This window comes from Delphinus delphis, chromosome 10 (genome assembly GCF_949987515.2).
Source record: "Delphinus delphis chromosome 10, mDelDel1.2, whole genome shotgun sequence".
NCBI classification, from domain to species: Eukaryota; Metazoa; Chordata; class Mammalia; order Artiodactyla; family Delphinidae; genus Delphinus; species Delphinus delphis.
Window position 1 is genome coordinate 98,883,789 of NC_082692.2, and position 26,430 is coordinate 98,910,218.

General features: G+C 49.1%; 1 protein-coding gene across 1 annotated transcript in view; it reads left to right on the forward strand.

The window, feature by feature from the left end:
- SYN2 (synapsin II) overlaps nucleotides 1-24,834 on the forward strand; it is a 153,034-nt gene extending 128,200 nt beyond the window's left edge. The window contains exons 8-13 of the mRNA XM_060023073.1: nucleotides 2,661-2,735; nucleotides 3,165-3,267; nucleotides 4,436-4,585; nucleotides 17,463-17,523; nucleotides 21,136-21,367; nucleotides 23,935-24,834. Of these exons, the coding sequence (XP_059879056.1) occupies nucleotides 2,661-2,735; nucleotides 3,165-3,267; nucleotides 4,436-4,585; nucleotides 17,463-17,523; nucleotides 21,136-21,367; nucleotides 23,935-24,070 (757 nt within the window). The 3' untranslated portion in view covers nucleotides 24,071-24,834. The remainder of the gene's footprint in view (nucleotides 1-2,660; nucleotides 2,736-3,164; nucleotides 3,268-4,435; nucleotides 4,586-17,462; nucleotides 17,524-21,135; nucleotides 21,368-23,934) is intronic.
- The last annotated feature ends 1,596 nt before the right edge of the window (nucleotides 24,835-26,430 follow it).

The following is a 26,430-nucleotide window of genomic DNA, read 5'->3' on the forward strand; positions in this document are numbered from 1 at the left end:
TTGCTTCCCACTAGCTATCTGTTTTACATTTGATAGTGTATATATGTCCATGCCACTCTCTCACTTCATCCCAGCTTACCCTTCCCCCTCCCCATATCCTCAAGTCCATTCTCTATGTCTGCATCTTTATTCCTGTCCTGCCCCTAGGTTCTTCAGAACCATTTCTTTTTTTTTTTTAGTTTATATGTGTTAGCATACAGTATTTGCTTTTCTCTCTCTGACTTACTTCACTCTGTATGACAGACTGTAGGTCCATCCACCTCACTACAAATAACTCAATTTCGTTTCTTTTTATGATTGAGTAGTATTCTGTTATGTATATGTGCCACATCTTCTTTATCTATTCATCTGTCCATGGACATTTAGGTTGCTTCCATGTCCTGGCTATTGTAAATAGAGCTGCCATGAACATTGTGGTACATGACTCTTTCTGAATTATGGTTTTCTCAGGGTATATGCCCAGTAGTGGGATTGCTGGGTCATAAGGTAATTCTATTTTTAGTTTTTTAAGGAACCTCCATACTGTTTTCCATAATGGCTGTATCAATTTACATTCCCACCAACAGAGCAAGACGGTTCCCTTTTCTCCACACCCTCTCCAGCATTTATTGTTTGTAGATTTTTTGATGATGACCATTTACTTACTTTTTTATTTGCAAGGGACCGTCAGTTATTTGGGGGAATGTTTAGGCCCTCTCAGTTCCTCTTCCCCAAACTTTTGGCCATTCTCTTGCTCTCAGAAGAAGGAACTGACTTGGCCATAGTCAGGATAAGGTTTGAGATTCTTCCCTCCTGCCCCAGCCCTCACCCTAGAGACCTAGAGGCAGCCACGGTCGGTGGAAAGAGTGCGCAGCTCCTGCTCCGCTGTCAGTAGGCAGTAATGTGGGTCCCGCTGTGGAGGTCGGATGACCTGTGAGTCTCCCTAAATGGCTTCTCAGTTTCCCTTCTGCTCCCACGTGCCCCAGGTAGCCTGCATGGATCTGTGCCCTGCATCCCGTTGTTAGAGAAAGGTGTAAAGTATAAGGGACATTATTATTACTCAAAGTTTCTGAGACCCTATTATGTACCGTGGCCTTGTGCTGGGGACATGGAAGTGAGGGACTCTCTGCCCCTGTCCTTGAGGAGTCCATCCTCGCCACAGGAACACACCTGTGAACCACCACTGTTAGAAAGACAGCATTATTTTTACTATGATCTGTCTTTGTGTTTCTATTCATATTTTGCAAGCCACTCAGCTGTCAGTTGTTCACCTTTTCTGAACTAGGTAGTGGGGTGTAGGGAAAAGCGCAGCACAATGAAGGAACGAAGAGTCCTGAGTTTTTATCTTGTATCTACTTTGAGTAGATATACAATGCTGGACAAGTCATCTAACCTTTCTGCGTCTTCATCTCCTTGTCTGTAAAGTGGGGGCAGGAATCGCAGCCTATTCACAACAGGGCGGTTGCAGTGAGGCTCTGGCGAGGGATTTGGGAAGGAAGAACCTTGGAAGGTGGTCAGTACTGTACAAATGTGAGGAGCTGTTACTGCCACATCGGTCGGCTCACTGGGCTGGCTCAGGGCTCTGAAGTACCAGCCATGTGTCTCGGTTTCTCAGTGTCTGAAATCAGATCTCTGCGAGAATACTCCTGAGAACTGCTAAGCAGAGAAGCACATCATCCTGTCTTCAGTCATAGTGAGTGATAAGGACAGCAGGTGAAGGGCTCTGTCAGTAGTTGAGCAGGGCTTTTCTGTCCCCTAGGCCATCCCCTTCCTCTTGACTGTGTCTGAGTGAAGACTAATAATTTAAAAGCCATATTTTTGGTATTTTACAGTTTATTTAAAACTGTATCAGTTGGTCCTCATGACAACCCTGTGTTTACAAAGGGATAAAGGAGGCACAGAGAGTTGAAGCGATTCACCCAAGGTCATCGAGCCAGTCAAGAGCAAATCCAGAACCAGAAACCAGGTCACCTGCCTCCTATTTAGTTCAAGACTAGTTGACTCTAACACATGCTCTTGGAGGGAGGGTGCAGAGGGCACGGAAGAGAAGGGGTTGGGGACCTGACTCGATCAGCTGCGTGTGATAGATGAGGCAGCTTAAGCCTGAAGAGGTTAACTGACTTGTCCAGAGTCATGTTGCTGATACTGTAGGCCCTCAAAATTAACTACTGAATTAATAAGTGAGCTAGTAAGGAAGCCATGGGAGATATTCACAGGAACCCTGAGGGTATTTCCAGCATCAATAGAATTCAGTTTGTATATACCAACTCAGCCTAGATACCAAGTGGGTAGGCTGCTGGGAATACAAGACAAAATATATACCCTCAAGTGATTAATAGACTTGTGGACAGAAGACTTAGCTCAAATAACTAAAGTAAAAAGTAGACGCAGGATTTTAAGTGAGGTGTAGGCAAAGTCCTCTAGGTGTTCTAAAGAGAGCAAGTGCTCATCTGGTTGAAAGGATCAGGGAAGGCTCCGTGGAGCCAGAGCAGTCTGGGTGGGACTCTTGTAGAAAGGAGGAGAGAATTGCAGGCCAGGGTTGGCGGAGGCAGCCAGGCTCTAGGCTCAGCAGACAGGCCCCGGGCTATTTGCGGGAGAAGCAGGTGGGAAAAGTGGCGATGAGCCCTCCTCTTGCTGGCCCGGCTCACTGTCTGTCCTGTCCTGGCGGGACCTTGTTGTAGGAGGACGTCGATCTCAGGGAACTGGAAGACAAACACTGGCTCTGCAATGCTGGAGCAGATCGCCATGTCAGACAGGTAAGTAAGGGGAGGCGTCCGTAAATGAAGAGGTGTAAGAAATGAGCCCTGCCCAAAGGGAGCCTCTGATCAGGCCAGACAGATGGAACACAAAGGCCCAAGCACCCAGTTAACAAGATCAGGCAGGAATGGGTTATGTGCTGAATTGTGTAGATAAAGACTGGACGTGCCATAGAAGGTCCAGGGAAGGAGGAGTTACTGTGGGCTGGCATGGCCAAGAAAGGCCACCTGGAGTAGGTGAGACCTGCCCTGAGCTTGGGAAGGCAGGTAGGATCTGGAAAGCAAAGCAGGAGGGCCCTGTAGACAAGGCAGTGTATTTGATGGGGGTGGAGGGCGGGAGGGATGGGGCGGGGGCTGGGAGAGGTAGAGGCAGCAAGGAGAGCATGGGACTAATGCCCCAGCCTCGGGACACCTTCCCCTCCCCTCCAGGTACAAGCTGTGGGTGGACACCTGCTCTGAGATGTTTGGTGGCCTGGACATCTGTGCTGTCAAAGCTGTGCATGGCAAAGATGGGAAAGACTACATTTTTGAGGTGAGTCTGGCCCACACAGTATCTCAGTAAGAGACAACCCCCTAGGCTGGAAGCCAGGCTTTCGGCTTGAGACCTACATGGGCAGCACGCACTGCATTTATGTTAGAGTCTCCTGAGCCCTGGGAAGGTTTCCAGATGACACAGCCAGGGGGTATGCATAGCAAAAACACACCTGCCAGTGGGAGATGTTATTTCTAACCAGCTAGGCTGACCCACACCATTGGTAAGAGATGCCAGACTTGGGTTCCTGGGTCCTAGCCTGCCACTCCTCTGGGAAGACTTTAGTGGTTTTGCCATTCTTGGTCTCAGGAAGCTGGTCTTGGGAATCATTTGGTCCAGTCTGCTCATTTTGCCAGTGAGACAGCTGAGGCCTAATGCCATGAACATGTGCCCAAGGCTACATAGTGAATCAGTGTCTCAGCCTGGACTAGAACTCAGGTCTCCTGGGTGCAGGAGATTCTTCTTAGCCCTTCTGTGAGCTTTGAGACACTTGACTCAGCCTGAGCCTCCGGCACAATTTTGCTGACTCTTTTCCTGTATTAAAGGGAGAGTCAGTGGCCATATAGTCTTTCACACACATTCCCATCCAGTCTTCCCAGGAGCAGGAGAGGCTCCTTGCCAAGAATTGGTGGTATTTGCAGAGGATTCGTGTCAGGAGCCCAAAGTGGGCTCGGCATCTGCTCCATGGCCTGCTTGGCATGTAACTTCTGGATGGTCATACCTTCCGCCTCTCGGTGGGCCTCAGTTTTCTTAGCCATGAATGAGAGAGTTGGACTCCAGAGTCTATGATCCTGGGCAAGCAGACACTCCCTCAAGGAGGAGAGTATTGATCTGGACCTTGAGGTACAGGAAAAATTGGATTGGTGGTGAGAAGAGAAGGCATCCTCTCTCCTTGCTCTCTCTTTCTCCCCACCACCTTCAGCCACCAGACTGAAGTCTCACTGAGCCCTGGCATGGGTGAAGTCTGGGGGAGGCCCAAGGCAAAGGCTTGCAGGAGAAGGGGATAAAGGCCAATATATGCAAAGGAACATGCTTCTAGCCGAAGACAAAAGCACCAACTTAACCCCAACCTCTCTCTGCTGGCTTAAGTCCTGCTCATTCTGAAAGACTGTACCAGGCCTTGGATGTTTCCAGGCCCTTTCCTAATCTGGGCCACTTCCTCCACCAGGTCATGGACTGTAGTATGCCGCTGATTGGGGAACACCAAGTGGAGGACAGACAGCTCATCACCGAACTGGTCATCAGCAAGATGAACCAGCTGCTGTCCAGGACCCCTATCCTGTCTCCTCAGAGACCCTTAACCACTCAGCAGCCACAGGTAAGCAGGGAGGAGACAGAGGAGAGCCAAGAACCATTGCCAAGCCCACTGCTCTGGACTGGTGGCTCTAGGATGGAGCAGAGGTCAGATACCTAGAGGCCTGCATGGGCTCTGTGTAGTCTTTTCCTTCTCCCTCTCTTTCCCTTCCCTCCCCTTTGGACACCTGATTATCTTCTACCACCCCTTATAGAAACCTTCTCATTAGCAAGCTGCAGGATCAGCTTTAGAACTTTCCAGAGATGGAGTACTGGCTCCCTTCCCTCTGAACTTGAAGACTCCAGGGAACCAGAACCTGTTTCCCCTGGGACTTTTAAACTGGGAGGTATCTGAGGAAGGGCTCGATCAGATCTCTCATTAGCTGTTCACTGCCTGAGAGGTCTGCCGCATTTGTAGAGAAAGAAGGGTGATTCTGAGAAATCTCCTGGTCTGGAGAGAGGGGAGAGTCAGGTCTCTCATTCTGAGCGAGAGTGACAGGGTAGAACTCATATTCGAGTTCTGCTTTCCTTCCTGAGGGAGACGAGGCAGCTTTCTGCAGTTGACTGTGGTGTATGACTCCAGGCAGTCACATTCACAGTGACAGTATTCCAGCTGCAGGTCTGGTGGGAAATCCACACTGAGGTTTCTGTGAAACCTCAGGCCCCGTGGCACCAGAGTGGGCTAAAGACAGTCATCTAGGAGGTAGCTCATTTTTCAAAAGTATCGCCAAACTCTTCTCTCCACCGTATAATAGAGTAGTAAGAACTTGGGACAATGAATCCAAGAACTGAGTCCTAGACTAGCTCTTCCCCTAAACAGCTCTGTGACTCTGGGGGGAAGTTACTACCCTTTCCAGGGCTCAGGTTTTATCCCTGATAATGAAAATCTCTCAGCAATCTTGCTTTCGAGATCCTACTTCAGTTAGGGAGGTGGAATAGAATAGTGATTCAGAATGTGGGCTTTGAAGCGGGAACTATTCAGATTTGAATCCTGGACCCTCCATTTACTGGCTTTGTGACCTTGCACGAGGACCATATCCGTGGCTCAGGAGAGATCTAAACAACAGCCCTTATTTTCTAGGGCTGTTACAAGGATCAGATGACGTGAAGAACCTAACACATGGCACAGCACATGGTAAATGCTCAGTAAAGGCTACCTGTGTTGTTATGTAAGCAGCCTCTGGGTGTGGGTTCCCTACAGCCTTAGGCTTTGAGATCATCACTCCCTTTTCTAAAGATCAGTGCTGGGATTATACTGAAATCAGGAGCCAAGTAATTGGATTCTTGAAATCTTTCAGTAAGAAAGAAGAAAAGGAGGGGGAGAGGGCAAAAAAAAAAACCAAAAAAAAAAAAACAAGATAAAAATGTCTAGATTATTTAGTATAGAAGCAAATTAGCCCACATTTATCTTCTCATCATTTGAACATCACAGAATCATAGCATAGAAACATAGAAACATCTGTGCTCTCTTTGGGTATCCAAGTTGAGAGTGGCCCCATGTGGCGGGGTGTTACCATAGATTAGCTCTTGTGTTTGTTTCACACCTTCTATAGGTGGCTCACGCTCTGGGGGCCTCTGACCAAGTGCAAGAATCTGTTCCTGTGCTTCAGGAATGTAGTCACTAGATAATTAGGTAGGGTAATTAGGAGAACACACTTTAGTTGCTTGTTAGAGATACAAGCCCATTATTTGAATATTGTACTTAACTAGAGGTGATAAAAAGATTTTCCCGGTTAAAATAATATGAGGCCCGCAGTAGATTCTATGATTTTGTAAATCTGATGGGATCAAGGTGTTTGAGTCCTAGTCTTGCCTTTCAGTCCACACTGTCTCAGTGATGGGATTGGCAGATTGATGTTCATTCCTGCTCCAGAGGAAAAGTGACAAGAGCCCCCTTCCCCCCCACTGAGAAATACAGAGAATATCTGGTAGCTGCTTAAACAATTTATGACAGAGTAAGAGAGCCTGTTGCTGCCCAGGCAAGATAAACAAAAATGGGCTGCTCTGGGATCCTGTGAAGGTTGCTTAAGTACTTTTATAAATGCGTGCAACACTGTCTTGGCCTCCTCAAGGGAAATCATCCTGACTTGAATGAAGGCTACGCTGAGAGTCAGGAGACCTGAGTTCAGCCTGTCCTTGCCACTGACTCACCAGGTCAGCTTGGTAGATTTCTATTTCTCTGCCCCAGCATCTTTGCGTGTATAGTGAAGGGTTGAACCAAAAACAAATCGCTAAGATCTCTTCTAACAATAAAATTTAGATTATATGAAAATGATAGAAGTTCAATAACAAAGAAAGAATTTACCAAAAAAAGTGTTTTCACCCAATGAAAGCATTGATTCTTCTTTCATATAAGTCCCTTACTTTGTAAACATTACATATTTCAGCTTAAATATTTTAAAGAGAAATATGTCAGAGTCAAGGCAGGAAACCTGGTAGGGAATGAGCTTCCCTAAATACAGGCACACCTGCAAAACTTCCTTGTAACAAAGCCAGTCTGGCTTCAGGGTAAGTTTTTCTCTGCTGAGCCTTACATTTGAAGTTACAACAGAAACTGTAAAACTGTGGAAAGCACACCACGCTGGGAGTCAAGACACTCAGGAGCTAGTCTCACTCTGCCGTGACATTACATGACCGTGGGTAAGTCAGTTCCCATCTCTAGACCTGTTTCCTCACGTATAAAATGGAATTGGATTAGATGATCTTTAGATCCCTTTCAATTCTAAGGTCACATGAAACCTGGAGTCAGCCCAGCTGCAAAGTCTAAAGGCCCTTAAGTCCTCCACAAGACTACCCTCACTCCTGACAGCAGCAGGAAGTTCAGATAGTTCCCCAAACCACCCTCGGGTTCAGTAATTCTCTGGAAGGACTCACAGAACTTCCTGAAAGCTGTTATACTCACAGGTGTATTATTGGAAAGGATACAGGTCAAATATAAGTGAAAGAAGGATGCATGAGGCAGAGTCTGGGAGGGTTCCAAACACAAGGCTGCTTTTGTCCTTAGGATGCGTTATCCTTTGGCATCCGTATGTGATAAGGCACATGGAGTGTTGCCAACCAGGGAAGCTCACCTGAATTTCAGAGTTTTTGTTGGGGTTTCATTTTGTAGGCTTGCTTGATTGATTGATCACCTCCTTGAACTCAAGTCTCCAACTTTCCCCTCCCTGGAGGTCAGTCTAATACCAAGGGGCCTGAGGGGCCCACCGTGAGTCACTTCATTATCATGCACCATCAGGTGGGCTGAGGGGCCCCCACCTTGAATAACAGAGACACGCCTGTCACTCAGGAAATTCCAAGAGTTTAGAGGCTACTTTCCAAGGGGGGAGGGGGGTGTGAGTAAAGGCCAGATCTGTCTTTGGGCAAGGCCAAATTCTTTACTACATACATAATTTAATTAATTTAGCAAATGTCTCTCAGATACTTTCGAGCCTTATTTGTCTGTGTTTTCACTGACTAGCACAGGCCTACCCCAAAGTATGTGCTTAAAATTAGTTAATAGACTTAGGGCCACAGTGATCAATGCAGTGCCCTCATACCATCCTAGCTCGCTGTGCCCTCGCCATGCTGGTAAGGGCCTTTGCATTAGCTGTGTCTTCTCTCTGAAGTGCTCTTCCCGTATTTTTGCATGGCTGGCTCTTTCATGATTGTATAACATATTTCCTAAACCCTCCAATCCAAAGTTGCCACCTAGTCACTGGCTACCACCCCTCCCTTTTTAAATTTTCTGCACATCACTTGCTGTCGGCTACGATCATTCTCATCTGTGTCTCTTTGTCTCTTCCACTGGAATGTCGGTGCCTCAAGAGTAGGGCTTGTTCACTGCTGTGTCCCTCAGGTGTGGCAGAGTGGCCAGCCCCTGGCAGCCACTGGATGTACCCTGGGTACGCTAAGGAGGGGAGGGGGCATGGTCTGCCCAGGTACAGTCTATCGTGGGTAGAAAAGTTGAACAGCAATAACAAAACTAATCTGTCTGCTTTTTATTATCACCACGTGACAGCAATTCTATATAAACAACAGTGATAAACCACTCCCACCTACCCCTTCCTTGATCTGCCGTTGCAATACACATTTGTTGGACGAGTTCCCGGTTGGAATAAGTGTCTTTAACAGCCCTAGCAGCATATTGGAGTTGGTGTTGGGATTCTATGAACAATTTTAGTAGAGTGCAAATGGAAGAGATGTAAACCAAAGCCTGTTACCTAGGTCCCCGCCAGGACTTTGAATGGCGAGCTGAGCCCTCAGGTGCTGCCACTAACTCACGTTTCACTCCTCACGTCAGGCCCCTCTTGCTGGCCTCTTTCTTCTGTAGCTCAGGCTGCGAGAGCTTCTGGCCTGAGTCACAAGCCCCAGATGCTACCTCTTGCCCAGTATTCTAGGTCAAGACCAGGACAGACTTATGACTAGCCATTTGTCTACCTTTCTCTCTTTCTCCTTCTCTCTCCTTGCCTACAGCTCCCCTATTAAAGCTTTCATTTCTTTGACTCTAAAAGAGAGCCTAAAGGAGGTTAGGGACAGGGGAGGTGAGCAGAGGGCCTCCCTTATCTTGTTGTCAGCCAACTGCCTAGACCAAAGTGGGTTAATTATAGGAAACAGAGAGCAAAGTCATGGGGCTGGGCCCAGGCCACCTGCTGTGCCCAGTTCTGAGGGTGTGAGAGGCGCTAAGTCTCTGAGAGCAGGGAGTGGGTGAGTGGCAAAGCCTTCTCTGGCTGATGACAGCTTGGTCTCAGCCTGGCTGGCCTGCCGGCTTTAGGGCTGCCCTGAGAGTTGGCCATGGCAAAGGACCCTCTACTCTGGAGTGCCTTAGGGATACTGTTCTCAAGGTGGCAGTGACACCTGGTGGCCAGTGGTGGCCAAAGCCTCTAGGCTATTTACCTCCAGAACCTCCTCCCTGTAGGCCTGCTCTCCCCTCTCTGTCACACTCAATGATCCTGGGGTCTGTCCTCTGGAATCTGAGCTGGGCCTTACATCCTGGGGCTCTGGAGAGGTGCTACTCCTGAGACTCGGGGGAACCAGGGAGAGAACTGCAGGTGGACAGAGCTTTCAGGTCATGCCTGCAGAGGTGGTGTCCTAGGGCTCTTCTTCATGCGGCTAGTCTGTTTTCATTTCCTATTACATGGCTCCCTTTTTATTTTCCTGTAAAATCTTCCAGAGCCAAAGGGCTGAATTGCTAATGAAGGGATTTCGGACACCATGGGCTTTCTGTTTGGCTATGGGCTAGACCCATGAGGAGTGATTCTAAGATTCAGCCTTTGGAAACATTAACACACATAATGTGTCCAGGAGGAAGATGAGGCTCCTCCCCGATCTTGAGCTGATCAGAGCACACCTCCAATGTTGCTTCCTGTCTGAGGGTCACAGCATAACAAGGATGAACTCTAACTGGACGGTGCTCAGAGGAGGGAGACCTAGAGGTTGGGGCATTTGGCAGATCTGTTCTATGAGTAAAAGTTAAAGGGGCTGTTGTGAAGCAGCAGTAGTCTCAAGGAGCCCATGACTCAGTATCTTCAGCTCTCCAACAGCTGTCATGGGGCAGAACTGGTGCCAAAGGCAAGCCTACTGGAAGACGTGAGTAAAGTGTCTGATGCTAAGAGAGGAAATGGCTGCTCGGGAAAGCGGTATGTGGCTGCCACGTCACTGCTGATGTCCAAGCCACTTGTCAGGCACATTGTGAAAGGCTGGGCTGGGGGCTAGGGCTGTTGGAACAGGCAACTTTTAAAAATCTCCTTCCAGATCTAAGATGCTGTGATACAGGCCGTGTGCTAGCCACAGACCTGGGAAAGGCAGTGATGAGTGTTCTGAATTGAAGGACTGAGGCCTGATAACCTCTGGCCTCTGCCGGGGCATTATGCAAGTCCTTTTTCACTGGCTCTCTGGTCTAAAGAGATACTCAAAAACCTTTCCAGCCAGGTCTTTCAAGCTACAAAGGGCTCATAAAGATGAAGTCTCTTGAGTACAAGGAGACCAAGATTGAGAAGGGGTTTCATTGGAGTCTAAAGGGCCATGCAGTTAAGGAGGAAACACAACTCAGATCCCAAACACGGGACTAAGAGGGCTTCGTTCAGTTCAGAAAAAGTAAATTTCAAGGAAAGGCCTTCCTGCTTCCCACAGCTGGACTGCTTTAGGGAATTTGTTCCCCTGTGAGGATAAGCTGAAAATGTGAGATTTGAGGCAGGTTCAGATAAAGTCACTAGTGACCAGGTCCCTTAACAGACTATTCAGGGAAACTGACTATTTTGGGGCTGTCTTAACTTTTAAGGGACATCTTTAATCACTTGTAGCTGACATTCTGACCTCGGGTGACCTGGCCCTCTGGGTCCCCATAGGTCTCATGGACCGCGCCACAGGACATTTCTTGTGTCGTTAGGAAATCACTGATTATGGGAGGGCTCCAATCCGATGAGCTCTGCCCTTGGAGCAGCAATTCCCCTCACAAAAGGAGGAGGAGCTCATCCTTGGGTGCCTTTTATACCCTTTCAGAAGAAGGCAGTTGGGCACTGGGGACTGCAGGAGTGATCCCAGAAAGGTCCCAAGGTGCCTGAAAACACGCTGTCCCCTTTGCTCTGGCTGAACCTACAGCCTCCCGACCACATTCCTTCCCGCTGCCTCATTCCCCCTGGGGTCCTGGACCGGGGGAGTGGGGCCTGGGGAGCTGATCAGAATAGCTCTGTGGCGTGTCCGGCGAGGCGCTTGGCCTGGCCTCTTTCCTGGGGCCAGACCCTGAGACCCTTTCTCAATTTCCTGTCTCAGATTTGCTGAGCAAGCACAGGCTTTCCTCCATGGTGGGGCAGCTGGACTCAGGCCAGCAGCTCTCAAGAGTTGAGTCAATGTCTTTCCTTCCTCAGCTTTCCAGCCTGCTGGGACCTCAGATAGGAGCTCCTCTCTCCCAGCTTGTCTGCTGAAAGCCACAGGATGGCAAATTAAAGGTGCCTTTGGCAAAAACCCACAAACCCTCAACCGTGGACTTGGTTTCTCGCCCAGACCCGTGATTTCCTTTCCCGTCAGCTCAAGAGCTGACATTTACTGCTTTTGAAGTGACTTTTCTGCATCTTCAGGGACCTCGCTGGGACAAGTCAGTGATACAAGTCAGAGGGCATGGCATAGCTTAGCCCAGAGTCCACACCCTACCCCGCCCACCCAACAATATCTTCTCCACTGATGCGTGAAATCCTACCATTAAGGCGTCATGCCTTTGGATTGATATTTATTATTACTCAAATAATAGTAATGATGCTCATATCATTACTTTACCTGGCGCTTTATGACTTACAAAGCACAGCCATTATTTTAAGCCTCACAACCTTTACGTGAGACGGTTTGAGCTGGTATTTCTGACTCTGTTTTACATATCAGCAAAGAGAATGCCAATGATTTGTCCAAGGTCACACAGCCTATAAGCAGGAGAGCTGGATCTTCTGGTCCCCAGTTCCAAGGACGCTCTGCAGTAACCTGCACTGGGCCCTTTTGATGCGCCACCAGAGCACACAGATGGTAAGAATGGAGAGAGCTGGCCCTTGTGCTGTGGGGGGGGAACCCTCGCCCTCCTCCTCGTACAGCCCCGTGCTGAACCTCCCAACCTGGAGGCACCCGTGCTTCACCAGCTCTCTCCTACTCCCCTCTCCCTGGCTTCCCTGGTCACTAAGGCCAGTGGCCTCAGCACAGCGGGACCCGAGCCCGGTCGGCTTGGGTGGGGAGCAGCAGCAGCCTCCCCTCAAAGCCTGTGCCTGCAGGACACCTCCCTGCATTCTTGCTGGGCTCGGGACTCCACAGCTAAGGAGGGCTCGTCTCTTACCGCAGACACCTAAAGACCCGAAACGTGTATGCAGGGCTTCGAGGAAGCCCAGAGCCAGAAGAGCCTGTAGAAGTCGCCTGCCTGCGACTGCATGAGCCCATCCACAGCATCTCTGACAGTTCGTCCAGGCCCTGCTTAAACACTAATGCCAGGAGGCTCACTACTACCCACACCAGCCCTTGACCTTGATCAGATTTACATTTGGCTAACCTTGATCTTCTGTTCAGTCCTGGAGGCTTCCCCATTTACCACATTTAATCCTTAGACTTGGCTCATTTGGGAAACTGAGACTCAGAGATTAAGTAACTTGCCCAAAGTCCCATGAGGAAAGATGTCATTTCACACTTCTCACCATCCTGTCTGCTCCATGTACCCATTTTATTCCACTGGTGTCCACCTTAAAAAAGGTGCCCAGAACTGATGATTACAGTGCTCTCCTGTGAGGCTTAGCAGCCCAAAGAGCAGTGGGCCTGTGACCTCCCCTTGCTGGGACACTGGTGCACCTCCAGCGGCATCACATTTTTGGCAGCAGCATTACCAGCTGACACCCTCTGAGCCTGTCGTCTTTCTCTAAGCCCAGGGTTGTTTGGGGGTTTTCCTTATGCTGCCCTAAGGCCATTTATTCTCCTTTTTTGTGTGCAGCTGGGCACAAGCATTGGACCTCACATTCTTACCTGTTTGAGTCAACTCAGCTTCCTGAGGGAAATGCTGCAGCTCAATCTGGCCCTGAGTTCCTGCTGTGGGCTGGCTACAGGCCAGACTTTGGCAGTGACGCCAGAGTGGCCAGACTTCTGTGGAATGCGGCATCCCAGGCGGCTCTTGGTGACTGGAGACAGATTCCATGGTAGCCAAACCCCATAGGGAATAGGCCCCCAGCCCCAGCAGACAGAAGGCTTGTAGGCAGGGCCAGAGAGTCTCAGCCTGGCAAGGGACAGTCCTGGGGAACTCTCCTGGCTCCCATAACCCCTGGGAAGTCTTCAGTCCACAGGCTCCAGGGGGCGGGGGCAGGAGAAGCTCCCTAGGCGCCAGACAGGGGTGGCCAAGGCACATTCCCAGGCTCCAGTGCAAAGGAGGTTTCTGGGAGCTCTTCCGCTGAAGCTTTTGGAAGGGAACTTTTGGGCTCAGTTCATCCTTGGGTGTCTTGTTTGTATATTTCTGAGGCTGAGGAGAGCCGGGACCAGGCTTCATGGTATGACTACCCCTATCAGCTCATGCTGTGAGTTTCCCCATCAGAGCTTAATCTGTGGGATTTTTAAAGTTTTTTCCTGGACTCATAGGTTCTCAGAGTTGGAAGATAAACTGTAGTGTTCATCTAATCTATTTCATATTCCATAAAGGTATATTCCCTACTGTATCTTTGTCAGGTAATTCTCTAGCCTCTGCACGAACATACCCATCTCCCAAGACAGCCTCTTCCACTGTTTTTACTATAGGAAGTTCTTCCTGTAAGTGAAAGTCTACCTGTTGGAGCTTTTGCCCACTGGCCCTTCTTCTAACCTTGTGCCCTATGGTCTTCCATAACCGTCTCTGAAGATAACAGTTCTCTGGGAGGAGAGCATCTTAAGCTGCTCTTGATCAATGTCTGAGGTGAATCATTGGCAGCTGTCAGTGGTACAAAGTGAGGCCCTCGGGGAGGGGACTGGCAAGTGCCCCTAGTGGCTGCACAAACTGTATGAGGGGGTATTCCATTATGAGAGTGAGACCTAAGAAGCAACAAAGCTTCAGAGGAAAAGGCCTCGTCAGCATCACCATTACCATCATCTGTCGTATCTTTTGTAGCACCTGCCAGGAACAGGTACTTATAGATATCTCTCGATAGATGTCTCAATAGATAGATAGGTAGGTAGGTAAGTAGGTAGATAAATAGGTAACCTCACTTTATATCATAGAAACCATTTGAAGAAAGGCAGGTGCAGGAGGGAAAATGACTTGCCTGATGTCACAAAGCTAGTAAGTGGGAGATTTAGATTTAACCCACCGTCTTCCTAACCCCAAAGCCCAAATTCCTCAGTCACTCTGCTGCCCAATCTTAAAGACTTACTATTGGAGACCCAACAGCAGTGTGTGTGTGTATGTGTGTGTGTGTTGGGCGGGGTTGACACCCAGCTTGGGTAAAAAGGCAGCCCTGGTATCCTGTGCGCCCATTACCAAACACCATCCTGCAGACTTCTCTTCCAGTTGGCAGCCAGGCCAAGAGAAAGTAGAGCTCACAATGGGAAAGAACTCTTGGGACTGAAGTATCCCTACCATGACTGGATTACTCAGGCTTGATGTAAGAAAAGGAAACAATTTCTGCTTCTTCGAGACTTGTTTTGACTTTCCCTTCTGCACCTAATATGCAGGCACATGGAGCAGGCCTCATGTTTAATTCGCTAACCTGAGCATTTTCAGAGCTGCTAATCAGAGTTGATATCCAATACAGTGTGGTTTAACATCTATGGTTTAACAACGTTTTTCTCATAAAAGACTTCTACTCTACTCCGTTTTGGACTTCACTGTTGTTGCATGGTTATTTATCTAATAAGCATTTATTAAGGACCTCTTACGTGCTCAGTCCTGTGCTTGATGACATTGGTAAAATGGCGATAGTCTTAAATTTTCCAAAATACTCCCAATTTTAAGTATTTTTACCTTTTTAATAAATAGTTACCATATCAGACCATATATCCCAATTTTTCTTTGGAAAGGAATGGGCACTGTAATTGTTAGGAATTCATGAGAAGATGAAGACTCATAGCCCATGCCCTCAAGGATCTGGCGGCCTCCCTAGCAGCAGCATCCCAGCCTTCAGGATAACAAGACAGTCTATTAAGTGCTATTGTAGGATTTCAGAGAGGAGATCAGAATTGAAAGGGGCAATCAGAGGAGAGATTTCATGGATGAGGTAGAATTTGACTTAGACCTCCAGGATATGTTGGGTTGGATTGGTAGAAAAGGAGAAAAGGTATTTCTGGAGGGTATTTAGCATAAACATTGGAGTGGCCTAAGTTTAGAACATGAGGGAAGTAAGTTTAGAACATGAGGGAGAGAGGCTAGAAGGGCCAGTCCAGCCATGCTGAAGCAAGTTTCTGGTGTCAGCCTGAAGAATGTGGACGTCATCCTGTGGGCAATGGGAAGAGAAGGTCAAACTGCCTGGGCTCACATGCCAGTTGCCTCAGTACGACCCTGGGCAAATTACCTGCCTTAGTTGGCCCTCAGTTTCCTTATCTAAAAATTAGGGATGTTGATACCTCGTAGAGCTGTTGTGAGGTTTAAGGGAAATACTGCATAAAATTGTCCATCATGTTACCCAGCTATGTAGTGTTAGCTATAAATTATTTAGAGCAGTAAACTGATACAATTAGAGAAGGGGTTTAAGAGGATAATAGGTATCCAGAACATCGATTGGAGAAGAGACTGAAGATTTGAGAGACTGTTCTAGTAGTCTAAACAGGAAATGATACAGGCCTGACCAGAGTTGGTCAAGAGGAGATGGTGAATCTTAGATGCCAAGAAGGAAGAACTGATGGGTCTCGATTGCTGACTGGATGGTGTGGGCCCTAGCTGGCTTACTGGGTGTGGGTGTTTCATTGCCGGGGTTCAGACCCACCTCGTGGATCCCATGAAAGTCCCTGGAAGAAAGGAAAGGAAGTGTGGGTGTTCTTGCTGTGATCTGTGAGAGGTCGGGATTGTAGATAGAATGGGCACCCTCTGATGCAGTGGCACCAGGACCTTTCAAAGGCCCCCTGCCTCCTATCTGAGATCCTGTTAGTAGAACTGTGACAGCAGTGCTGTCATTAACAGACCATAATACTGGAGAGGGTAGCGCTTCTGCTCTCCCAGTAGTGGAGCTGAAAACGGGCCTGAAGGCCAGATCGGAGGCCCATGGGAATGGGGAACAATTTTAATGTGGGAGTAGGGCTAGGGGGCCTGTCACAAGGGAGAGGAGCAGTGAAAGAGGAAGTGGGGTGTGCTGAAGACACACTGAGCCTCTCACAGCCTTGCCTCCGAATCTCCCTCCTTTTTTTTTTTTTTTTTTTGCAGTACACAGGCCTCTCAGTGTTGTGGCCTCTCCCGTCGCGGAGCACAGGCTCCGGACGCGCAGGCTCAGCGGCCATGGCTCATGGGCCCAGCCGCTCCGCGGCATGTAGGATCTTCCCGGGCCAGGGCACGAACCCGTGTCCCCTGCATCGGCAGGCGGACTCTCAACCACCGCGCCACCAGGGAAGCCCCCGAATCTCCCTCTTTGGCATCACCATCTGCACACTCGGCAGCCCCCAGGCTTCATGGAGCGTTTCCCCCTTGCCAAATTCAAGCCCCAAATGCTCACTGCCTTTGGTACAAGTGTTAGACAAACTGAAGTCACATGCATCTTTGATCCCGTTGGGGCATAATCAGAATCACAGCTGGGAGGAGAGGAAGCCTGGGAGGAGAGCCATGTTGTTGGGTAAAATGCAATTATGCTGTTAGAGAGGGAAAAACAGCTTGGCCTTGAGCACTTTTACAAACATTAACATCTTACTCCTTCCCTCTGGTTAAGGAGGGTCCTGGGACACAAAAGACTGCCCCCTCCTTCAAGTCCCTCCCTGTGGGAGTTCCAGCCCAGCCCAAAGAGTGGCTCTGACCTCTAGGTCAGCCCCAGGGCTGATCCCACCCCAGAGTTAACTCCACAGGAGAAGTGAGCCAAGTCTAGGCTAGCCACCTGGTGCAGCCCCCGCTGGCACTCCAGCCACTCTCGGGAGTTTGGTGTTGATCCTTCCTCAGGAAGCTGGGCCTGTGAGTGCCAGGGGAGCTGGGCCTTGGGCAGCCCCCAGAGAAGAAAGCAGATGCTGTTGGAAGTCTCAAAGCTTCTAGAAAGAGTGTCTACAAGGGAGTGAAATGAAAAGAGGGTAAGGAGGTGTCAGACACTCCTGTCAGAGTGGTTCTAAGCCCCAGGCTGCGTACACTTGGGCCCCGGCAATAACCCAGAGGCTGAGAGTCCCTTTGAGGCGTTTCCGGAACAGCAGAAGCCCCTGGGCCAGATCCCGCTGGATCCCACCGGATCCCTCTGCAGCCTTGCCACAGAGCCACAGGGTTTCTCTTTGGAATCTGCTTGGAGTTTTGTTTGTATCTCTTTTGCATTTTTGTCTTCCAGAGTGGAACACTTAAGGATCCGGACTCGAGCAAGACCCCACCTCAGCGGCCAGCCCCCCAAGGTTGTTTACAGTATATTCTCGACTGTAATGGCATTGCAGTAGGGCCAAAACAAGTCCAAGCTTCTTAAAGCGATTGGTAGTTTTCAAAGCAGAAATTTTAAGCCAAAAACAAACAAGGAAAGAAAGGAAAGCGGGGAGGGGAGCAACAGACCCTCCCATTGGTGCCATTTCTGCGTTTTTTCAAGGCTGACTGGACTGTGTTTTTCCTATGCAGTGTCAGTGCCTCTGTCTGGTTGTTTACCTGTTCCTGTTCGTGCTTGTAATGCTCACTTATGTCTCTCTGTATACCTTGTGATTCCAGGGCTGTTTGTCAACAGTGTACAAAAGAATTGTGCCTCTCCCAAGTTCAGTGTGACTAGCTTCTGGGTGGTTTGATAGTATATTTTAATTACATAATGTGGGGTGAAATAGGACTGGGTGGGGGGGTGGACAGGGGAGAAACAAAGACCACAAAAATAAAACCCAACTCCCCTCCTTCTCCCCCCAGACTCAGATAAACTGCCCCCCACCCCCTGCTTACCTCCGTGAGTGTGCTTGGGATCTTCAATGAACTGTGCTTTTTGCTTCCTTTCTGCATGACTAGGGTAAATAGATAGAAGTTTAAGAGATTTTCGAGGTCTTATTTCCGTAGCTTCATCCGTTGAATCTGAAGGCATCCATCTTTTTCTCCATTTGCTAAAGTTTGGTGCATTTGAGTTTATGTGAATAAGCTGGCCGTGCCTGTAGAGCTCTTGTGTTTTCAGTGATGACGTGAAATATAAAGAATAAGCTATTTCCAGGAGCGTGTTCTGTATTTGACATCCCAGTATACCCTTCGTTTTATTATTAACTAATTAGCTATGAGATTAGACACACAAAAAAAAATGGGGCCGCTGATGTGCAATATCAAAGTGAACTTGTGAGTATTCTCCCTGTGTTCATCTTAGTCCCTGTAAGTTGTTTCTACTTTGCCGTTTCTGAATTGGCCATCTGTGCGCTTCTGTGGAACTGAGGCTGCTTCGTTTTCCCCAAAGCTTACTGTGTACAGAGATAATTCTTTAGCAATTTGGGACGTAGAAGGCAGGGAGCTACTGAGAAGTCTGGGAAGGATTCAACCGTTCTTCTCTTGGCCTCTCCTGAGGCATCACGACATGGGAGCGAATCGAAACTGTGCCGTTTCCCTCGAGTGGGTACACTGCCTCCAGAGCTCTGAGGTGGGCACCTGCTTTCGCTGTCAGCTGTTCCAAAAGCCCTCCAGAGTCCAGGGAATGAAGAGCTTTATCTTTCCTGAGAGGGACTGTCTCAGATTTTAGCTTGTGTGTTTGGGGCCGTGGTTCCACAGCGGTGGCTCTTAAAGAGCCCTCACCCGTTTGTCCTCTTTCCTCCGCCATGCAGCTCCTGGGCAGGGATGAGGCAGTTACTAGACCAGGCCTCGGGTCAGTGCCTCATCTTGCCATGTCCTGGCCAGACCAGGATCGGGCATCCAGTGGCCTCCTCTAGCACCGTGGGCTGTGGGAGTTCACGCCAGCAGTTTGCCTTTTAGAAGAAGTGCTTCTAGCTCTACTTTTGCATTCCCTCTCACTTCTGTACTGACATGTCACCTTTCTGGATTGCCAGGTTTGAGGAATAACTGGTGTTGGTGGTGTGTAACATGATTTCTGTGTCAAGGGGCACATGCCCTGGTTTCTGTCTTGATTGCTGGCAAATTCTGAGCTACAGGGAAATGCACTGAGTGTGAATGTTCTTGTCCGCGATTCCTCCCTTAGACGATGTAGATGCCGATGGTAGTCGATCTGTTGTAAATATATACATATATATGCAGTTAAGCACTTCCAGGTGGGTTGCATAAGAATCAGGTCCTTAAATACCTCCCAGTCTGATGAAATGATAGAAAGGAATAAAGAAACATTTCCCAGAATGGAGGAATACATTTTATTTTTTTAATTTATTTTTGTCCAAGCGGTGAGCTGACGGTGGTGTTGCTTCTTTGCATGTGATCCGTGTGAACATTCAGGTGCTTTTCATGTGACATTTGTGAGCCACAAATACGAAGTTGCCGTTTGAATTTAGTCAGGCTCCAGGGTGGTGGTGTCAGCCACGGTCTATCAGGTGAGGGAGAAAGGGACTAGGGCTCCCTCCCAGGGCCAAACACAAGCAGACAGCACACCCTGACTGTCCTGTGCCCTCAGGCAGCATGCTGAGGACAACTCTGTGGCCTGGGGCATCCGTGTCACAGTATAGGATTGCCGTTCAGGTGTTTTGTACCCATTTCTTTTCTGATGTTGTCGCCTTTTTTTGTACCAATCCAGCGGGGAGACCCTCAGCCAATGCTGGAAGTGTGATTGAAGTACCTCTCTTTTGTGACTCCTGTACAGCTTAATGTGCAATAAAGGAAAAGTTATATCTGTCTTCAGTGTTAAGTTGTAAAGTTTCTGGCTATTCAAGCATCTCTGTGCAGTTGGGAAAGCACTCAGGTTTCTGGTACAAGAGGCTGAGCTATCAACCTGCAGTACTTTACAAGAAAATGCTGATACAAATGATGTCAAACTTTGGAAGAGGCAAAAACTGGTTAATATGAAATGCGCTGCTAATCTACCATCTTCACTAGTTTTCTGATTTGAACTTAGAACTTCTTCAACATGCAAAATTTCATTCATTCACTTATTTACTTATTTATGTGTAACTCACCCTGGTATTAATTGGTCATTGATGGTAAAGTGGAGTCCATGCCGTGTAGAGGGGAAACTGACTTACAATCATGGATGTACTATGGTATAGACATACAGTTCTGCCTCTCCAGAGGGTACAGGTGTCCTGGTGTTTCTAGAAAACTAAGTTACAGTACAACTCTTAGCTGTCGTTGAGTTTCTGTAAGCCAGCTCCTTCCAGCGGGCACGTGAACGTGGACTCTGGGATTGAGACTGAGAAATGAGATCTCCAGGTCACCACATGGTTTTCTGTCTCATGTTGGGAGAAGGGGATCCTGGTCCTTTTGGGGGGGGCCTCTTCTTTGCCAAATGGTGCTCACAACATCTCCAGGGAGAGAATGGGACTTGGATTTCTGGAGAATTTCACCACATACACCTGGGAGGGACTGGAGCCCCTGAGGATGGTACTAAGAGGCAACTGGACACGAAAGGTCCCAGTCATGGGCATGACTTAATGCTGAAAGGAAGCCCTGCTGGGGGTACAGCAATCAGACATGCAGGCGTGGAGCAGGACAGACTAAGGCCGACTCCAAAATAACAATGTGGAACTTGAGACCTCCTAGCACACCGTGGGCCAGGTTGGCCTGTACCTGAGGAACCTCTGGGGGAGAGGGGTGGTCCCTGTGGTCTGGGGGCCTTCCGTAAGAGATCTCACCTCTGATGGGGGCCGCTCATCCCATGGCTTCTTCCCCATGCTCCGACTTCTGTTGTGACTGAGCCGCTGTGAGTGTGAGGAGGAGCGTGTAGCGGCGACGTCTGAGGGTAACCGGGGGCCTGCTCTGGAGCCCTTCAGAGCCTCGGATGGCTTCTTGTCATAGAGCTTATCCTTTGGTAATTAAATAGCCACACCCTTTGGGACATAGATTCTAATAAGGAAACCCTCTGATACGGGTAAATTATGAAGTTTTTCTTGTACTGAACCTAGGGGGCCCTGGGCAACCCCAAGGAATGCCACCCCCAGGCAAGGTGCTACGTCCACGCCGGCTCCCCCCTGGACCGTCGCTGCCACCTTCCTCTTCTTCCTCCTCCTCCTCTTCTTCCTCCTCGGGCGGCCCCACCACCCACGGAGATGCACCCTCCAGCGGCAGCTCCCTGGCAGAGGTCCAGCCACCCCCGGCTGCTCCACCACAGAAGCCCCAGCCTCACCCACAGCTCAAGTAAGAGACGACTCAGCAGCTCCTCCCTCCCCTCTTCCTGCCCCTCCTCTCAGGCCTTGGGCTCCAGAGCTGCTAGGAAGCACCTTCAATCAGACCTCCTCCTAAAGATATTTTTGTGGGGTTTTTCGGGGGTTGGGTTTTGGTGGGTTTTTTTTGTGGGGGGCATGGTTGGGTTGATTGGGGAGGGCAAGAAAGAGGGAAGTGAAAGTCTTAAGGTCTAGCTAGAAGCTCAAACCCTCCCCTTTCTTCCTGGGGAGTGGCAATAAAGCAGTTACTACCCCCTCTCCCATTCTTATATGAGCTTTGGGTTTGGGTTTTTTTTTTTTTTAATCCTCCCTCCCACTCTTTTTTCCATTCCTTTTCTCTGTGTGTATATGTGTCTTTCTCTTTCTAAAAAAAAAAAAAAAAAAAAAATTTTTAATTCTCTTTTCTGCCTCTGACTCACAGTTTAGGGTGTGCCAATCAGCAAGGCTGCCCAGAAGGAAAAGGGGGAAGTAGTTAAATCCATTTCAGCTTTTTACCTTCAGCTTTGTCAGAAGGAGGTTGGTTTCTGGTGTGGTCATCAGAGGAGAGGCCCACATAGAGACCCTGAGGAACTCCATCCTCTTGGGTTCGCTCATTCCCAACAGTAACCCTAGAAACCCCTGTCACGCTATCCTGCTTCAGAGGACAGAACTGAGGGCCCCTAGAAAACAGTATAGCTGCATTTGGTAGGGACAGCACCTGGGTGCTCAGCTCCACCCTCCCTCCCCCAGAACCAGAGACGGCTCTCTTCAAGGTCCCCAACCACAGACCTCTGTCATGACTGTCAGCACAGACAGCCACGGCCCGGGGGATCGGAAGCGTTCCGTGAGTGCATCTCAGTAAAGAGATGAAACTCTCAGGGACGGAGAACAGGGAGCTGTCGAGTTTGGGGCTCAGATGAGCCACTCAGAGATCATCTCTAGTCACTGCACAGATGAGAAAACACTGCTGAGAGAGATCTGATGTTGTCAAAATCCTTCTACTAGTTAGCGGCAGAGCCAGGGTGATGGCTCGGGTGGTCCGGATGACCACTTCCGTTGGGTCTTCCAGTCCTGTATGATGGGAGGGCCATCCCCCGGCCTTGCTCCGCAGCTCTGGCCGAGGGTACATTTCATGTCTCGCCTGCCTCACACCTTCCCCTCAACCCCGTCGTTTTCTGCAGCTGACTTTTTAATCTCTCCTACCTTCTCTTGAGCCAACTCTGGCCCCAGTCTGAGGGCAGATCTGTGGGCTGTCACCACCTTTGGGCTGAAGCTGTTGAATCGAGCCAGCCTCTGATGACAAGCGGGAGGCTTGTACCTGTGCCCCCGGCCTGTGCATGCAGAGGAGTCGCCGCTCCCAGAGGCCAGCATGTTGGGGCTCATCCCAGGCAGGCCCAGTGAAAGGCAGGGCACCTGTTCAGCCACTGCGGGAGAAGAGACAGGCTCACGCCCCTGCAGAAGGGAGTTTCTGGGGCTGTGTCCGAGTTCAGGGGAGGGCTGGGAGCGCTGAGATACTGGGAGAGGAGTTCTGGAGCCAGGAACCAGCAGGAAGGAGACAAGCAGAAGTCAAGAAGGAGAGAAGACGGCCATGGAGACGCCAGACCACGTGTCCTCTCCTGCAGTGTTGGCTTGGCCTCCCCTCCACCTTCTTGCCTTCACAGTTTTTCTCTCTGACTCACTAGTGTCTCAAGGGAAAAATTGGTCCCTAAAATGTGTGCAGTTTGGGTTTTTTCATTAGAAAACTACCCAGTAACCTTGTGTAGGCCTGATGTGTATCTCTGTTGCCCCGGACACCCTGAAACTCACACACCTCATATTAGGCTCCTCTGAGGAAGGCTGCAAGGGCGATGACGCCCATTGTAAGGACGGTAAATGGAGTTGTTAGAGTTCCTGCCAAGTCAAAAGGTTCTTCTGGAATCAGAGAAAAAAGCAAAAAAGAAAGAGCTGAAAAGGCCTAGCGATCATTTTACCAGACATCTACATAACACAATTAAGAAACCGAACAAGAAACCGAGTCTCAGAGAGGCACGTGGCTTCCTAAGGTCAAGAGTGAGTGAGAGGCGGGACCAAGGCTTTGACCCAGGTCTTCTGATGCTGGCTGCACTACTGGACAGTTGATGAGAAAGAGAGCACAAGAGTCCACTGGCCCCTGGTTGCTACGTTTCATCCAAGGGGAAGGGTGTGAGATTCCTGGATTAGTTCTTGCCAAGTTGGGGCCCTGAAATTTAGCCTGTGGGCCCTTTAGCATTAAGTGAAAGGAAGAGCCTTGAGCCACCCCTTCTTCCTCTTTCCCTTCTCCTTCTTCTCTTCTCTCTTTCCCCCTTCTCCCTCTCTCCCACGCTGCCTCCATCCTTTCCTGTTTGAGCAGCACTGCAGGTAAAGAAAAGAGCACAGAGACCTCCCAGGGGCCTGCTAGCATGCCCCATGCTGGCTTTCTCCTCTGCCACCCAGTCTCCCTGGGGTGGGAGTGGGCGTTCCGGTCGTGTATCCTCGTGTCACCGTCCTTCCCTGCCTCACTGGGAACACCACCCTCTCACATTCTCTCTGGTTTTTATCTTCAAGCAAGTCGCAGTCCCTGACAAATGCCTTCAGCTTCTCTGAGTCCTCCTTCTTCCGGTCTTCAGCCAATGAGGATGAAGCCAAGGCAGAGACCATCCGGAGCTTGAGGAAGTCCTTTGCCAGCCTCTTTTCAGATTAGCTCTCCAGACACACAGGGGCACCCAGCCCAACCGGGAAAGGAATCCAAGACATTTGCCGACAACAGTCAGCCACACTTGGTGGTGATGTCCCATGACCTTAACGTGTGTGGCCCCCTCCTCTGCTCTGTTGCGCTCAGTGATGTGCTGCAGCTCAGAAAGGACCAGGTGAAGGTCTCAGAGCAGGCGCCTACCCAGCGAGGGGCACCTGACGTCAGAGAGGATAGAGCTGCTTCCCTGTGGTCGTGAGAGCTTCCTCTGAGATCCTCGTTCGCTGTGACTTTAGTGGCCTTATTGTGATAGCACCATCATGTCTTATTCTTCCTTTGAAACCAGGATTCCCTTCACTGAGGACACCTGGTTGCTTAACCGAGCTCAGATGCAGTGCTAAGCATGCCCCCCTGTAGTCAGTGCTACCTGTTTGGGGAGAATATACTTACCCCAGAATAACTCTCGGCTCTAAGTGTTAGGGACTCACCCACACCTGGATCCCTTGTCACACCTGTTTAGCTGTTGAAAACACACCTGCCCAGCACACAAGATTCCTCGATTGCTATGGTAGTGAAGCACCTGTAGTCTGCTGACCAGAGAGATCAAGAACCTACAGTCCCCCTGCCACCTCCGGCGTTGTTCTCCTGTGTGGGGTGCAGTGATCTTGAGCTTCTCCAAAACCGTGCTGTAGAGAATGCATGCCAGTATGCCAAGTTTTGTGTTCCTCTCCAAGTAAATGTTAAGACCTTTGGTGTAATAAAAGCAGCAGCATTAACCAGCATTTGATTCAGCCGTGAGGTCTCCCCGAGACCCCCCTTTTGACTGAGAGAGTGTACGTGAGGCACGTGCGTGTGTGTGCGCGTGAGTATAGGGAAGAGAAAAACCCAGGAGGGTGAAGCTGTTTGTGTTGGTGTGTGTGTGACTGTCTTTGCAACGGTTGAGAATACGGCTGTCCTTTAGATGCCCCCCAGGCTGCGCTTCCTGACACCTCCCCAGTAACTCAGCAGTTCTACCAGTTGTACTGAATGTGGAGCCTTTCTAATAAGCATAGCATCTTGGCTTCCGTAGTGGCCCAGTTGGAGCTACTTGTCTGGCCCATCAGTCTCCTCGGCTAAAACCCACACGGAGGCGCCCATGAGGCAGGATGGGCCTGCTCTCGTGAGTGGGGTCCGCCAATCTCCCGGCATCCTGAAGGAGTTTGTGATAGAGGGCGGGTTTCGAGGGGTTTCACTGTGGCTTCTTTGGGACTCAGGAGTATGTTCCCAAAAAGCCACAAATGCTGTGAGAATGCATACCACATCTGCATTGATACTAACATCTTATCTAAATAATTCCTACACGTGTTCCCATCCTACTAACAACTCGACAAAATAACACCCATCCTAATGCCGCTGTCTTGCTAATGCCTCACAAGTAGTAGGTGCTGAGAAGTCAGAGAATGAAGTTCCCTGGTGCCAGGGTCTCCTTTCTAACTCAGCTCATGCTTCCAGGGTTTGAGGATGTAGACTTGTGCCTTCTTCCTACGCTTAGAAAACAGCAAGTAGAACCTCCATTGAGTGACACCTGGTGGGGGCAGCCCTTATCCCACCACAGTGCACATAACTAGGGAACAAACAACTAAAAAAACAAAAGTGGGGCAGGCAGGTAATACCTGTGCTCAAGGGAATTGATCTCTATGGTTCCTTCCATTTCCAACCAAGAGTCTACCACTTATAGTCACTTCTATCCCCCAGTTCCAAGTATGTTTTAATAAGATGAATTCATTTCATCTAAAAGCATTTATTGAGCATTTAACATGAGCATGAACATTGTGACGGATTCAAGGAAATATTTACTAATATTTCCATAGTGCATACTAAGTTCCAGGCACAGTCCTAAGTGATCCATATATATGAGTTCATTTATTCCTCACAACAACCCTACATTATAGGCACTATTATTGTCTTTTTATTATTTTACAAATGAGGAAATGGAAGCAAATCAAGAGTCAATAACTTGCCCAAGGTCACCCAACTGGTATGTGGTGGAGCTGGGATTTGAACCCAAGCAGCGGAGCCCCATGGCCTTGCCTACTTTGCTATATTACTTTTACTTAATCTAGCAGAGGCAACAAGACAATTTTATTAAACTGTACATAATGTGATAACAAAATTAGAGATGTACACAAAAATTCTTCACATCCATACGCACCTCCTTCCTTCGCCTTTTCTCTATCCCTTGGCCCCAGGGAAATGAGGGGTGGGAGAACGTTAGGGTACTTGTTACCAGTGTTGACCCCTTGTCCTAGAACTATGAGTAACATACACAGCGTATCTTATTCTGATCCAATATAACTCTGGTTCTTGAAAAATTACTCATTCTTCCACACGTG